Genomic DNA, 15,562 nt, shown 5'->3' with positions numbered 1-15,562 from the left:
ATACGCCGAGTGAAGCGAGGCCATGACTCTCTCCTGCCACATCTTGCTGGTTTTGCTCTTGCCTACGGAACACAGAGGAAGTGAGAAGCGATCTACTGAGGTAGGTACCTTCTGCCTCACCGTCTCTTTTTCCCTGTTTTCGCCTGCAGCACGGCGTTTGCATGAGGGCGTTTGACAAGCGAAGGGAGCCTGCGCTGATTCGCTGCCGCGGCTTCTGCCTCAGGCACCCAAGTCCTTAGGCAGCCAAAAGTGAGAAGTGCACGCACGGGCCACGCCTAGCTCTATAAAACCATCTCGCGCCGGCCGGCATTTTCAATCTTCTTTTTCTTCTTTTCTTTTCTTCATACTTACCTTGTTTCAGTGTCCCGAGCTCAAGAATTCGGGGCACTAGTGTGGGAGGCCTGCATTGCACATCGCGGAGTCATCCTGCGCTCAATTGTCCTTCGGGGCCATTGGAGGCGTAATTTTTGATTTGATCCCTTTGGGTGCTTTCATTGTGAGCGCAGGCTTGCCTGTGGCATGAGGAAGGCGGAAGGCGAACGATGGAGGAGCGATATGAGGGTTGGGGTTGGTGTGCGTTTGAGTGAGTAGTAGAAGGTGTACGGAGGATCGGCCTTGAAGGCGCACAAAGGAGAAGGATAAGCCCGCGCCTGCAGAATCTTGTGACATCTGCAATCTCCCTGTATTAGACCCTCAACTGGAAGAAATCCCGGGTACGACTCTGTCCCTCGGCTGTGCCAGTGCTACGTGTGGAACAGTCAAAATGAACGCATGCGACCAAAATGTTGTCTTACGCGCGTCATGGGGGAGGAAGAGGGCAGTCTCGCAATTTCACCCGACGTCCATCTGCGTACGAAACCACACGATCTAGAGCAGAAACACGCTGTGAACAATGATAACGAAACAAAACAAAAACAAGAGTCAAAACCCGTAGCAACTATGAATTGCGCTGCAAGCCTCATTGGCCAGATTCTCGTCCCAATCTGCCCCCGGTTCGCTAACCATATCCTGGAGCGACGCGATTGGCGCGCCGCGCAAGTGCACCATTAGCATTGCGCGCTGCTCGTGAGACGTGGCCAATCAGATATCAACTTCTGGGAGGCTGGCAGGGTCTAAAATGACTGGGATGGCGAGCGTTGAGGCTCACACTAGGTAGAGGCGGTTTCTGGTGGTTTCCCTAGTGTAGGCATGTTCCCCGCTTGGAAAGGGAAGAGCAGCGGGTTTTGACCTGCGAGAGTGAGGCGCCTGCTAGAGCCATTTACGAGTACGAGGATGGCGTGAGTGTTGGCTGCTCGGGCGGGATTTCAGATTCCCATTCATTGTTGGTGTGTGAATAGGCGCAGAGCAATGCTCAGTCCTGGAAGATCTCTGCAGGAGTGATGTCGGCGTTATCATTCGTACCTGTACAAAGTAGTATTCGTAGTTTTGGAGCAGTGGCAAACAGATGCTCAACTTCGCGATCCCGCCGAGAACGGGATTCAGGGCTGCTGAGTTTCCAATTTCCATCCTGAGTGGTCTCTCATGAATGTACGAGTACAGATACATGAATCAAACGCTGCTCGCAAGCGCAGAGACCTCGGACTCGTCCAGCCTGGCTCTCAAACCAGAAGTGCTCCTCCAACAGCTGGCACCAAACAACCTTGAGAGGACCTGGAGAAATGCAGCCAGATGGAGCATCTGCCGACACTGTCATCTTTTTCCTTTTTTCTCACATCCGACAAGTCCACTCTTCAACTTTATTATTCTGCGCCAGCGTTCTATGTAATTAATGAAACAATTTCCCGCCTCATACTGATTGGGTCGATGTACATGCGCTCTCAAGCGTTAGAATTCGCACCACTCCTCACTGCAACCACACCAGACACAGTACGAATATATTACCTTGCAAACGACCAACTTCGGAGCACGGAAGCTTGTTCGAGGCAGATGCCGAATGAGAAATCCCGTCTCAACAGGTGAGTGTGAGGTGAGGTGTGGCTGGTTCGCTCAGCATTCGCTCATCAGTGACGCCATGGACGGGCTGCTCTATGTATTTCGGTCGGCGCATGTGCCTGAATTTACAGTGAGCGGGCGCTAAGGTCGAGCAGCGCAGGGCGGGCTCCCCGTGAAGTTGTGCTGCAACGAACATACCTACCTTGCTTGCTTTGGCTGAATCACGGCCATATGAGTTGTGGTGAAAACTTCTTTTTCCAGGCTCGCTGTCGTGCTCCAACTCACTCCATCACCCCGTTGACTTGGAAGACAGAAGCCAATGCAAGATACGAACAAACGCACAAAGATCAGAGCCATCGCAGATTCAGACCGCCTACCTGATTCATTCTGCCCTCACACCCAGTCCGAAACTTTTTTTCTCGCCTGCTCTCTGCCTCGTCGTTTTCCGCCCCCTTCAGTCGCATACTACATGTATGCAGCCCGCCAATATGACACCTGAGGCACAAAGGCCCGGCTCAGCAGCACCGGCAGGCTTCTCTCGCCGAGCTGCGGCTGAATCCTGCTGCTGTAAACCATCCACGGTGCCCTGAAAGCATCGCCATCTCCTTCCGACATGCTGGATGCAACAGCTCGAGAGGCTGCTGGCCTTGTCCAGCCGGAGATGTCTGGTGAGCCGCCTCTCCTTCTCTCCTCTCCTCTGATCGTCGTGTGCTCGCGAGCTTATTCATGCGCCCAATTCCTGTCTCAAGTAATCCTGTTCCGGCCCTCCTTGGAACCCCAAGCACTCTGCATACACTCTCAGCGCCGCATCACACTCACAGCCTGCCATACCTGGTCCATAATATTATTACATTACATCCATAGCTGACTTGACCTCCTCCAACCGCAGCGTCGTCAGAGACTCTCGCATCATTACCCACCCCCGATTTACCCACCCCAAACCTGCTCCAGACCGCACTCGCATCTACACACGCATACTACATGCCTGCGCACACTCAATTTTTCTCCCTCATCTCTTCACATGTGCTGCCCCTTCCCCCCTCTCGCCCACCCGTCTGCCAGCTCCCCGTCATCTGCCCTCGCTGGCATTTTCCCGCTGGCCTGCGTCACCCTCATCCGCCAGCCTCGGTACATGCTCCTTTGTACCCAGCCAGCCTGATGAGGGAGGGCCAGCCGCACTGCATCTCTGCAGCCTGAAGAAGCTGGGTGCCTCAGGCAGCAGCCTGCGCCGCGAACCACTGCTACGAAAGCATCCGGTCACTACATGCGCACCCCCCCGTCCCGCCCAGTCTCTCGCCCGCACCCAGCCACGGCGGACTGGTACCAGCGCGGACATGTTCGCCCGCCGCGAGGGCTGCGTACCTGTACAAGGCGCTCGCCGCCCCGTGCGGGCACATGGCGCAGCACTCCAGTACCGGTACTCGCACGCCCACGGCCCATCCATGCACCGACACTAAGACGCTTCCCACCGCCCATTCGCCGTTGGGCATAGCGCCTGTGGCCTCTGTCGCCTGGCGCTGAGATGAGTGTCGCTCTGCAGAGTTGGATGCAATGGCTGATGTGGGTTTTCTGCGGACGAGGGCCAGAGAGAGGGCGATGGTGCTGCTGCTGCGACTAACTGCTGGGCCGGGCTGCTAGTGCGACTGCGGCTAGCACTCGCACGCACTAACTGGCCCTGTACTGTACAGTACAGTGCAGCGCAGCGCAGTGCTTCGGCTTCCGGGCGGCCAGAGAGAACTGAGGGCTGCTGCCACTGCTGGTTCTCCCGCGGTGCCGTCCTCGTACGAAGTGCCCCCCTCAGTTCGGCCTCGCTGCCCTTCTGCCCTCTGCCCTCTGCCCGCTCTGGGCGGCTCTCTCTGCTTGCTGCTACGGAGCACTACGCCTGGGTACTACTGTGCTCTGCCCTGGGCCCGGAATCCTCGACGCCGGATTGGTCTGGACGAGGCCTTGGCCGGCGACGCTGCACGATTGGACACCCTGGCCGGTACGTACCTCGAGGGTGCCGCCGCACTCGTCTCGCGCTGGCTGCAGCAAAGACAGACACCCTCCAGTCTCTGTTGTCGCTCCTCCCATTTCTCCTCCTCCATCATCCCCCCCCCCGTTGCCGGTGCCGTTGACGAATCCCTTGCCCTTCAGAGCCCGATCAATCACGACCGTCTGTCGAGACCAGCCGCTACCGCATCGCCTCTGCCTCCATTCTCCTCCTATTTCTTTTTTTAAGAGGCCGCCTTTCCCCCTTCCGCATCCCACTCTCGCAGCCCGGCCTGGCCACCAAGTTCCTCGACCAACAATCCAGTCGCCTCCCGCCCGCTCGTGTTCGAGTTTTCCACGACCGAGGCGAGAAACATTTCACGCCCTTCAGTGTCCGACCACCGCCCTCGACGCGTATGACAACTCCCCATCGTCGTGCTCTTGACCCTCGCCTTCTCTTCCGCTCGTCCTCGCCAATCTGGGTGATTTTTTCCCTCTTCCCTTCACTGACGCCTCGACGGCCAGAAGCCTCTGCGACCTTGAGTCGATCCCCAAGCCAACAATCCACGACGCCTCAAGGTGCCCTGACGCCGCCTGCCGCCTGCTCACGACTCGACCGCGCCCTCGTTTCAGCCCCCTGCGTATGACGCGGCTGGTCGCGATCCTCGGCTGCTCGACGCTTCAGTCTACCCGTCCGGCGCGCGTCCTGGCCGGCGCCGTCATGCCCTCAAGACCGCGACTGTAATTAATCCACGCATCCCTTGCGACATCGACTACCCTGCGTGGTCCTCCTTTGGACTATGACAGACAAGCCAGCCTCGCTGTCGACGCAAGCCGCAGTTTCCACCCAGGTCAACCACATCGCGCCCGCGGGCTCAACCGGCCCCGACGATGTCGCCCACAAGATGGAGGCGCCAGAGGAAGAGCCATACACCATCAAGTGTATCTGCAATTTCTCCGACGACGACGGCAACACGATATACTGCGAGACATGCGACACATGGCAGCACATTGATTGCTTCTACCCGGAGAACCGGGAGGAAGCCATCCGTGAGGACTTTTCTCACTCCTGTGCTGACTGCAAGCCCCGACCGCTGAATCGCCAAAAGGCGATTGAGCGCACGCTGCGGCTTAGGTCTTCCATCGTGGAGCCCGAGAACATTGATAAGAAAGCCAAGCGACCGCCTTCCAAGAGCCACAAGAAGAAACCCAAGCCAAGTGATTTTCCTCTCAATGGAAACCACGGGGCTGCAGAGGGCGGGAAGCACGGCCATAGTGGCGACCACCACCACCCTTCCAAGAAATCAAAAACCTCTCACCGACCCTCCCTGTCCGTGAGCTCCCAGCCTTCGAAGCGAAGCCCTTCGTATGGGAACCACCGGGCGAATCCCACGCACCCCCCGAGTCCGGCCACGACTCCTCCCGACCTGCCCGACGATTTTCAAATCCACCATTACTCCGAGGGCTTCTGCTCCATGTACAACGACGTGCCTGATACACGGACAAACAAGTTTGTCAGTCTTGCCATTCCCGGCGCCTTGATCCGATGGGTAGAGTCGTCCTCTGCTCTGGAAAAAGAAGTCGGCCGAACGCCTTCGGAGGTCTTCCAAGAGGCCGTGCCTGCACTTGAGAGAAAGCGGCCGAAGCTGGAGATCAAGGATGCCACCCAGTCGCTGGACAATGGCACCACCCTGCGCTGGCGCTCTCTCAGGTCGACATCGCCGATTGAGAAGGACGTGCCTCTCATTGAGTTGAATGGCGAGATTGGCTTCCAGAAGGACTACTGCGCCGACAGTGACAATCTGTGGGCTGACCTCTCCTCCCCGCTTCCCTTCGTCTTTTTCCATCCTATCTTGCCACTTTACATCGACACGCGCAAAGAGGGATCCCTGGCCCGTTATGTCCGGAGGAGCTGCAAGCCCAACGCTCAACTGGACACATTCTTGACGAACAAGTCGGAATACCACTTCTGGCTTGTTAGCGACCGAGCCATCCCGCCCAGTGAGCAGATTACTCTGCCGTGGGACTTTCGGCTGGAGAAGAGTGTCTGCCAACGCTGGCTACACCTGCTGGGCCTCAGCGACGATGATGGCGCATCGCAAGACGAGTTTGAGCTCGACGAGTCGGAGTACACGGCCATCTCCAACTGGATCGACCGGATACTGTCAGAGTATGGAGGCTGTGCGTGTGATCTGGATAATAACTGCGCCTTTGCACGTTTTCATCGACACTATCTGTACGGCAAGAGCCAGTCGCGCGGCAACAAGAAACGGCCGCGCAAGACAAAAGCTCACACCATCTCGCCAAGCAGCACTGGCCATGCTACCAACAGCCGTGCAGCCAGCGAGGGTCACATCGACGAGCGCCCCGAGGATCGTGCGAAGCGAGACGAGTCAGTGCCAGCGCGGAGTAAGCCCTCTAGCAGAGATCGAACCCCGCTGCGCCAGGGCTCCTTTGACCAACTGGGGATATTGACCGAGCCTACAGATCGTGACAAGCGCAAAGTAGCCATGGTCGAGGACTCTTTCCGGCGTATGGAGCAAGAGCAGCAGCAGCCGCCGAGGAAGAAGAAAAGGGTGTCAGACGGGACGACGACGTCAACGTCCTCCAAATCAAAGTCTCGGACCGGCTCGACGCCTCACATTGGCAGCTATGCTGACGCCAGCACCACCTCTCGGAGCAAATCTGGATCGCCCGCTGGCTCAATATCCCCGAATCTCGGAAGCCACACCAAGCCTGCGGCACCCCACCGATCTTCAGCAGATGTACAATCGCCCCCAAGGCAGTCTTCGGCACCCCCGCGGTCTGCCTATCGTGACATGGGCATTCAGACGGATCCCGTTGACGACGAGTGGTTCAGCCAGCCGTCGGCTCTTCCATGTCGCAAGAAGAGAATCATTTCTCTTTCGCAACGGCTGCTCAACAATCGTTTCAAAGCGCGCGCCGAGGTAGACCACAAGCAAATTTCCGTTTCCGCTTCCTCGCGGCCCTCACCAGCGGACGCCATGGACGTTGATGTAGCGGAAGTGGATGAGAAACTCGACCTGCCAAAAGCCGAGGCGGACATTCAACAGCCACCCTCTTCCTCTTCTCCACCTCCGCCTCCTCCACTGGAACAAGACGCAGATCAACGGGTACCCGACGCACTCCCGGCCCCTTCCTCGGAAGCACCCAATCCTTCGAGTGAGAGAAGTTTGACCTTGGAAAGACCGAAGGGACTAGAGCTGCGGGTTCAGTTGCCCACCTTACCTGCGCTCGACCAGACGACGGTCTCTACCCCATCTGCGACAGCGACCACACCTCTATCTGCGGGCAGCTCTACCGTTCAGTCGGCAATCATCTCCAGCATCAGCTCAGCTGCCAACGGAGTAGTCGCGACCCCAAGCCCAATCAAGAAGAAATTGAGCTTGAGCGACTATACCAAGAGCAGGATGAACAAGGCAGCAGTGAAGCCGTCGCTGAGCCTCATCTCCACAAAGCCCAGCCCAGCAGAGGTCGATGAGATCAAGGTGGAGAACGCATCGGAGTCAGCCACGACGGACAAGGCCGAGAGCGCAGTCACTCTGTCTACCAACGGCCATCCGTGAAAGCCGAAAATGCTAGTGCTTTATCTTCATACTCTCTTGGGCCTACGTGTCTCTTGTTCCAATCCAAGAACAATACTAGCTTCAAGGAGCAAAAACGGGACGTCGGAGTTTGTTGCAATACAAGGCGAGTGGGCAATTCGGATGCTTGCCCCTTAGTTTTAATCCTTTTTTCTCTTCTCTTTTTCTTTCTTTTACCAGGCGTTTGGGGGCAAGGGCAGAGGGCTTGGGACATGAAAGATAAGACATCTTACAAGGATGTCAAGCCATAAGGTGGTTCAAGAGGGCGGAAACCTGACTATGATGCAATCATAGTCCGGAACTTTTCTCTTGGTTTGAACCGGGTTGGAGCAAAATCAAAGCCAACCTAGGCAACCTAACGCTCCGGATATACAAAAATTGGAGCATGCTGGACACTCAGTTCGGGGACATTCTGATGTTTTGTTTTCTTTTCTCAAGAGGAGGGGCGTAACCTCAGGGCACGGTTGGTTTTTTTCCCACCAACTCATTTCACAAAACCAGGTCTTTACTTGGGGGTCGGCGTGAAGGGCTCCTGTGTACTTTTACTACTTGTTCAAACGCTTTTCATGTGCTTTGCCTCTTCTTTCATCATTACGAATTTTAACTGGACGTTCGGGAGGACCCGATGGTATAGGAGGAAGATGGGTATAGGACGGGGAGTGGGAACTGTCTTTCTTCGTTTTTTTTTATTTGCAACGATTCCCTGCTTGGCGGGAGGATGGCATGATGGATGCTTGTGGCCTGTACTCCGTATGTGTGCTCGGATGGGTCTTGGGTCTGAGATGATGATTCATGTGAAATTCCAACGTTTCTAAGGAACTTTTTTTTTTCTTCTTACTTGCCCCCGGTGTTTGAAGAGTGGTATCTCCAACGGAAGGGTTTTCCGGTGAAGGAGTTTAGTTTGTAGGGAAGCAGGTCGGTACAGACAAAGCCGACAGAGCAACTTGATGTAGAAACAGGATTCTCAAGGTTGCCCTTTTTTGAGGGCTCTATTCCAACTACTATACCTATAGTGACCTACGGTGATTCAGGGTGCTATACGAATCAGACAGGAGGAAAGGGAAAGTTTTGAGTCTTGAAAGCACTGTGGTGGTCCTTTTTGATTGCCTCCCTTGTACGGGATGAGATGGACTGAACTATGTACATTGAAGATGTAGTAGGAAATTGGCGAGAATATAAATCGCTGAAATCATCAGAGCCAAACTACTTCAACTCCCACTTCTTTTTTCTTAATGCTGGCCCGTGCTGCCCCAATTGTCCTCCTTAAAGACGAGCAGCGCGAGCTTGTGCCTGACAAAGAGGCCAAAGAGGCCGACGCCGAGCTGCAGCAGGGTGACTTCCCACGCGAGGCGGTTCTCCTTGAGGGGCCCGCGCCAGACGAGCCAGAGGTTGAGCAGAGTGAGGTTAGTCGTCTCTACAAAGATGGTGGTGCTGCCTTTCTCGTTGCTGCTGTCGACAGTGGTGGTGGCGGTGGTGGTGGCGCGGAGGAGGCGCATCCGGTGGAGGAGGAGCAGGGCGCGGGCGACGAGCGGGTGAGGCTGGCGGTCGGGCGTCCAGGGGGTGACGGAGGGCTCGAGGAGGCCGGTGCGGGCGTTGAACTTGGGCAGGCGGTGGCGGGGGCAAGGGACGAGGCCGAAGATTTGCGGGGTGGAGTAGAGGAAGTTGAAGAGCTGGGGCACGAGGAGGAGGCCGAGCGTCTTGGAGAAGTGGCCGAGGATGCCGACGACGGCGAAGACCATGCCGGAGAAGTAGCAGTAGGTGTCGCCGACGAAGACGCGGGCCGGGTACCAGTTGTGGCAGAGGAGGGCGGCGGAGACGCCGATCCAGGGGAGGAGCAGGTAGAGCGAGAAGAGGTGGGAGTCGGTGGCCGGGTGCGGGTACGGCGTGAAGAGGTAGAGGCAGTCGTTGAAGGCGATGAGCAGGGAGACGACGAGGCACTGGGATACCTCAATGCCGTTGATGCCGGCGAGCATGTTGATGCTCTGCGGGCAGAACATGGCGACGCAGGCCATGTAGGCGTAGTAGAGGGGGCCGAGGTCGAAGAGCTCGCCGAGCAGGGGCTGGAGCGGCAGCGGGATGACGATGGAGGTGACGTCGAAGTCGACAAAGTAGACGACGAGCAGCGGGATGGAGGCGATGCCCGGGATCCACCACTTGTGGCGCCAGCGTATGTCAAAGAGGTCGTCGCCGATGCCGAGGAGCGCGATGGTCTGGAGGGAGATGATGGCGCCGAGGTAGGAGGCGAGCTATACCATGGGTGAGCTTCCTAAGTTGTGTATATATATATACCCACCGGGAGGAAGAGGAGGAGGAGTTGAGGCTGTGTTTCGAGTTGTTTGCGATGCATGCATCAACTGTCAAACCCGTCTCTCTGGTCCATCTCACCTTGTTGTGCGGAAACCGATGCAGGAAACGGCCCCCCTGATTCGCATACCGCTCCATCTCAACCACCACATCGCGATTCCCGCCTCCGCTCGTCGCCGCAACGATATCCTTGTAGAACGGAAACGGGATGAAGACAATGACGGCGATGAGATAGACGGCGGCGCACACGGCGCCCATGCACTCGGGCAGCTCCGCGCTGTTGACTTTCCCTAGATCGCGCCCGCGGAAGCCGGCCTTGATGAAGGTCGGGCCGAGCCAGCGGATCATGGCGTAGCAGAGCGAAAAGGCGGCGAGGGAGAGCGCGAGGGAGGCGATGAGGGGCTCGCCGTCGCCGTGGAGGGTGTTGAGGAGGATGGCGAGCGAGGCGGCGGAGAGGGAGGCCAGGCTGAGGGTTTCGGTGCGGGAGAGGCTGGTGGGGGAGGAGGCGGAGGAGGAGGAGGATGAGGCTGAAGGCGCCATGTTGGCGGAGGGTGAGGGGGGTCGGGAGTGGCTAAAGAATGGAGGACTCGGCTGGTCGCATCGTCTTGGAGAGTGAGATTGTTCTGTTTGCTCGCTCGTTGGGTCGTTGGTTTTGCGATTCGCGGAGAGCTGGGAGCTTGGGTGCGAAACGAGGAGCTGCTCGGAGTCGCGAAAGGGAACTGCGTGAGAAGACGAACAAGACGCCTCAGTCCTCTACCAGAGCGCGAATCAGAGTCGAACGCGCTATTCAATCAACAGTTACAAAGAATCGCGAAGGGAAAGAATCGAGAAAGAAAGGCAACGTAGTCAAAAGGGAGAGAGAGAGGTAAGAATTGAAGATGGAATTGAAGAGAGAAGAAGCGCCCTGATTTGCCCGTTTCTGCCACGTACTAAGAAAAAGTGACAAGCTGCAGAATTGGGGAAATGCGGAAAGCGGGAAAGAAGAAAAAGTGGCGTTTCGTCATTCTGCATGCAAGGGAGGGGGTGTGCACGTGAAAGAACGGGGTCTCAAGAAGACGGAGTGTGCATAGTGCTGTGGATCCAGATCAAGTGCGTGCAGAAGGTGGGTTAGATGCACGGCTGGGGTGTGTGTAGGGTAGGATATATTGAAGAGTCAGGCACCTAATGTAAAGATGATGAGACGAGAGGGAGATGAAGCAGAGATATAGTATGCAGGAAGTATTCCTGGTTGTTTCATATGCAAATAGATACTTGTATTGATGCTTGTGAATATTGAATGCCACAAGGATGAGGCAAGGCGTGATATCATCAGACACAATGTTCCAGCTGTAAGTTCTCAGATAGATCCCATTCATTCATTCATTACCAAGACGTTTCTCGTCTCTCCTTGATTGATCCACCAAAAACAGGCTCGAATCGAGCAATCAACAGCACATGTTTCGTATACGTAAAAGGGTGGCAATGACCAAGCCCTCGCAATTGTCGCTTCAGACCAAATCCCACTTGGCGACCCCAGCCCAGGCCATGGCACAGCGCCCCTTCTTGGACAGAAACTGCTGGGCCGTCACGCCTCGCGCGTCCTGGCCGTCAAGAGACGTCAGCTGCAGCACCATGACCGACTGTCCCGGCGCTCCGAGGTCCCGCGCATGGACGTCGGCCCAGTGCCAGTAGCCATCCGTCTCAATGGGAATCATGTCGTCCTTGCGGCCGTCGAGGCCGTGGATCTGCAGCAGGAACAACGGCGGCTTCCCCTGGCCGTGCGTCTCCGACTTCCAGTGCTCGCACAGCTTGGAAAATTGAAATCGGACAACCTGGCCGCTGTGGACGGGGATCTGCTTCGACGCGGGCTCGATGGAGTCTTCCGCGATGCCCTCCTGGCCACAGTTGCCAAAGGCTTCCACCGGCTCGCCCTGCGAACGTCCGATGATGTACTCCTCCCAAGTGATTGTGCGGCCGTCGTTGCGGAACTGGTGCCTGGGATCCGAGGGGAAATGGGTGGCGCCAAACTGCTCGCTGCTGTTTGTGAACTGCACTGGGTGAAACTCCTTCTTGAATAGGTTGTTGGCTCCGCAGATGTGGCCGGCGCCCCAGCAAGCGTCCAGGAGCCTCCAGACACCACCATCGACTCTGACGGCGTTCCATGCATGGCCAGTCGGGTCGGGCGGTGGAGGCCTTTCGCCCTTTTTCAAAGCAGTGTAGCCGTATCCCTTTCCGTGACCGCCAACGACAACGCACTCCAAGCCGGCCCTGTTTGCGATGGCCTTGTACGTTTCCGCATACCCCTGACATACAGCCGCGCCGTACCGTATGGTTTCATCGGGCGTCCGGCCTTGAATGTTGCCGCTGAAAAAGGCCCTGGTATCGTACATGATGTTGTGGTGAAACCAGGTGAAGATGGCCCTTGCCTTGTCGTTGTATGACGGAAACGGCTCGCAGAGAACGCGGGCAAGGTATCCAACAATGTCCTGCTGGGGGAGCCCCTGTCGGGGGTACTGGGCGGCCACACCATCGGGGCCGCTCCAGTCTCGGCACGTCCAGCAGTCATTGGATACCACGGGCGCGGGCGGTGCCTTGGAGGCAAAGGCCTGAATCTGGGCCATGGATGGCCGGGAGGCCAGGGGAACCGGAGGAGGGATATCGGCGGCGTCGACCTTGGGTCTTGCTGGCATTCGGGGCGGAACATCATCAGCTGCTGCATCAATCCGGGGCCTCGTTGGCATCCGTGGAGGCTCCGTTCGAGTCCCGAAGCCACGGATCTGAACCGTCACGGGCTTGGGGACAGCGTCGGTGCTTGACTGGGACTGCGGCCTGGCTGGCCTTGACGGCAACCTGGGGGGGAGACTAGGCCTAGCTGACTGGCTGGGCGTGACCCTGGCAGCGCTCTGCCTAGCAGCCTCCTCCCTGGCAGCGGCTTCTTCCTTGGCCTTGGCCTCCAGCTCCCGTCTTGTAGGTGGGAGAGGAGGTAGGCTGGCCATGTCACAGACCGGTGGCAGCTTGTGCACGACAGTTCCGTTGGACCCATTGCTCGTGGTCGAGGAGATCGTCTTGGTCAGAGACAGGGAGGACATGGTAGACTGCATTGAGGCCTCGGACGAAGCAGAATTGCGCCGGCCCGAAGGCTTGGGGACAGTCATGGTCGATGCTCGTCGCGGTGGCAGCGCTGGAGACGCCTGGTGGGAGCTGGTCCGCGACGGCAATGGCGGGGGTGCTGAGGCATCCGGCGAGCTCACATTCTGCGTGTTTCGACGAGGCAGCGGTGGCGGCGCATCGGCATTTGGTCTGGCAGGTCTCGGAGGCTGCTGAGGCGCTGTTTCGCGGGTCGAGCCGTTGACCGTTACGACGGGAGCAGTTTGGCTTCGCGATTCGGCGGCGGGCCGTCCAGAAGGCGGAGGGGGTGGAGGAGGCTTCTTGCGGGCAGCTTCAGGAGTGCCGACGCTGCTGAAGTTGTTTTGCTTCTTGAGGGCCGCGATCCTCTCCGCCAGCGTGTTGAACTGAGGTTCTTCGGTGTCGGCCATGGCGCTGTTGATGATGGTCTCTTTGTATTGGGTACTTCCCTCAATCGAACCTCTTCCTTATTTCTTTCCTCGTGACAGCTCTGGTCGATAGACAGTTGGAGGCGAGCTTGCTGGGAATTGAAGTCTGGGGGTTTGACGCGGCGGCAAGAAGCGAGCGAGCGGATGTCCCAGCTTGGAGTCACAGATGGTAACGCAAGACGAATATGACAAGCGATGCAATGAAAAGAACACGCAGACGCACAAGCAAAAGGCCAAAGAACAGAGAGAAGAAAAAAAAAATCCTGCTTCTTTTTCCGACCTCTTCAGCTGTTATCCACGCATCATCATCAAAGAGCGACAAGGCAGAAAAGGGAGCGGTATTTGCACCGGTGGACGAAAGCGGGAGGATCGAGAAACTGTTGGAGAATTCAACAGCCACAGACGAGACGGGCTGCTATTCTTGTACCTATTTTTGTGCCTATGTAGGATTCACCTGCAGACCCCTCTTGCTCTTAGTACTACTAGCTGATTTGAAGTGCCGACTAACAGCGCCAGATCGTCTGCTTTGCACAGCCCACTCGCTTCATGGGGGGGTTGAGGCCATCAATATCACGGATACGTCGCGATGGTGCCGACATCCGTGCTGAGCAAGGTGTGAGTGGCCACCGTGAGAAGTAGTCGGTACGTGAGGTGCGTGAGATGTTCAGTCTGCACGGGATTTAGGCAGATGAGGAGGGGAAGTTTCTCATTAATACTGGGAGTCTGGAAATGGCAAATCCCGAATTGCGAATTGAAGTGTTTTAATTGCTTGCAGGAGAGAAAAGAGGAGGAGATGCTGGTTCTTTGCCTTCTTTTGGTTGGCAGATGGACGGTCCCTTATGGGGGGGCGGCTAAAGCAGGGCCAGTGGCGCCATGTTCGGCAATTACCTAAACGGGCTGCATTGCATTTGGCTGGAGATTTCCCGTCTATGAAGCCATACGAGTATAAGATGTTGAGGAATGTCTGATGTCAAGATCGAGAGAGTTGTAGATATACTATCTACTGTAGTGGCTAGGTAGTGCCCGAGAGTCTCTTCTTATGCGAGTATTGTCAAAGAGCTGATATGAAATGCCAGCAAAGAGCATCTGCGTTGAGAGAAGACGATTTTGTACATCGTCCAGCTTACTGTATCTCGTCGTATGTTGTTGTCTGGCTCATGCATCTACTACTCATGCCCTACTGACCAGGGCCATGTGCGTATGACTCACCTCATGCAGGTATGTCTTAGATGATACATACAGAATGGACGGTAGACTATAAGATTAGCGAGCAGCATATATACTGTACTGACGACAAGCACGTCGATAAAGACTTGCAGATTCAGTTCTTGGTGGTGGTGGTGCTGTATTCATCTGTTTTTTCAGGAGATTGACTGTTTCCGTCAGCTGAGCCATCCACACTCTCAATATGTCTCCTATTACTACTTGGGCTGCGTTCAATATTCACCTGAGATGCACCGAGAGGCCAAGATGGACAACCGGGCCGTTTGTATGCCTGATTACAGGCACTGGCAGTTGGGTGATGAAGCACGCCCGCCCAACTTCAGGTACGCTCCTTCTATCCAGTTGCCTCCCATTCAATGCTGACCATTCAATGATACTGTTGCACAATAGAGCTGCTCTCACCCATTCTCCTGTCTGGTGACAAAGATCAACTACTGCCTAGTACTCAGTAGGCATCTGTAAAGGACGCTTCTCAGAGACATCGCGATCAAGGACCAACCCCGTCAGGTACCGGTACCTGCAGACTCGCACCAACTCCAGGCCGTGTTAGCACTACTACCTATTCAGCCGCTCCAGGTCCACCCAGCCAGCCCGACTCGCGCTGTTGCCTCCCCTCAATGATCCCTCTTGAGCGCGCACCTCAACTCGGCGATACCACCTCGGTCTGACATGTAGGTACGGGTACATGAACACGTGCGCCTTCCCTGTCCTCCCCCACTATAACGAGCCCCCCCCTTCAGCCCGCCAAGCGAGGCGCCAGCACACCACCCCCCCATAATTACAGGGCCAAACTCTCCCAGACTTAGCGCCAGCCCGCCTAAACCATCGCCCTGTGGCCCATCCACCCCGCTGGACCGGCCCCTCTACCCGCCTGGCCCATCGTCATGTTTCGGGCAAGTCCAGGTTCTGATTCTTCATCGCTTCAGGCTCCTCCACCTGCGCCCGCCTTCAGCCAGCCTTCAGTTTGATCATCGTCCGCGGACCTGGACAAAC

General features: G+C 56.6%; 3 protein-coding genes across 3 annotated transcripts; 1 reads left to right on the top strand and 2 right to left on the bottom strand.

Moving 5' to 3' along the window:
• Positions 1-4,703: 4,703 nt before the first annotated feature.
• TRIREDRAFT_74989 (uncharacterized protein) lies at positions 4,704-7,951 on the top strand (the record flags this gene model as incomplete). Its single annotated transcript, XM_006962368.1, has 1 exon — positions 4,704-7,951. One exon carries the CDS (start codon positions 4,704-4,706, stop codon positions 7,488-7,490), a length of 2,787 nt encoding a protein of 928 aa, XP_006962430.1. The 3' UTR covers positions 7,491-7,951.
• Positions 7,952-8,737: 786 nt separating this feature from the next.
• TRIREDRAFT_55534 (uncharacterized protein) lies at positions 8,738-10,352 on the bottom strand (the record flags this gene model as incomplete). Its single annotated transcript, XM_006962158.1, has 2 exons — positions 8,738-9,754; positions 9,894-10,352. 2 exons carry the CDS (start codon positions 10,350-10,352, stop codon positions 8,738-8,740), a joined length of 1,476 nt encoding a protein of 491 aa, XP_006962220.1.
• A 947-nt stretch (positions 10,353-11,299) lies between these two features.
• Positions 11,300-13,596, bottom strand: TRIREDRAFT_74987 (uncharacterized protein; the record flags this gene model as incomplete). The annotated part of the gene is made up of 2 exons (XM_006962157.1): positions 12,575-13,596; positions 11,300-12,541 (listed from the first exon to the last, which is right to left on the bottom strand). The coding sequence occupies exons 1-2, from the start codon at positions 13,325-13,327 to the stop codon at positions 11,300-11,302; spliced, it is 1,995 nt and encodes a 664-aa protein (XP_006962219.1). The 5' UTR covers positions 13,328-13,596.
• Positions 13,597-15,562: the final 1,966 nt, after the last annotated feature.

The sequence above is a fragment of the Trichoderma reesei genome (assembly GCF_000167675.1).
Source record: "Trichoderma reesei QM6a unplaced genomic scaffold TRIREscaffold_2, whole genome shotgun sequence".
Classification (NCBI taxonomy): domain Eukaryota; kingdom Fungi; phylum Ascomycota; class Sordariomycetes; order Hypocreales; family Hypocreaceae; genus Trichoderma; species Trichoderma reesei.
The sequence above is the reverse complement of the archived record's forward strand: the minus strand, read 5'-3'. Positions and strand labels throughout refer to the sequence as shown.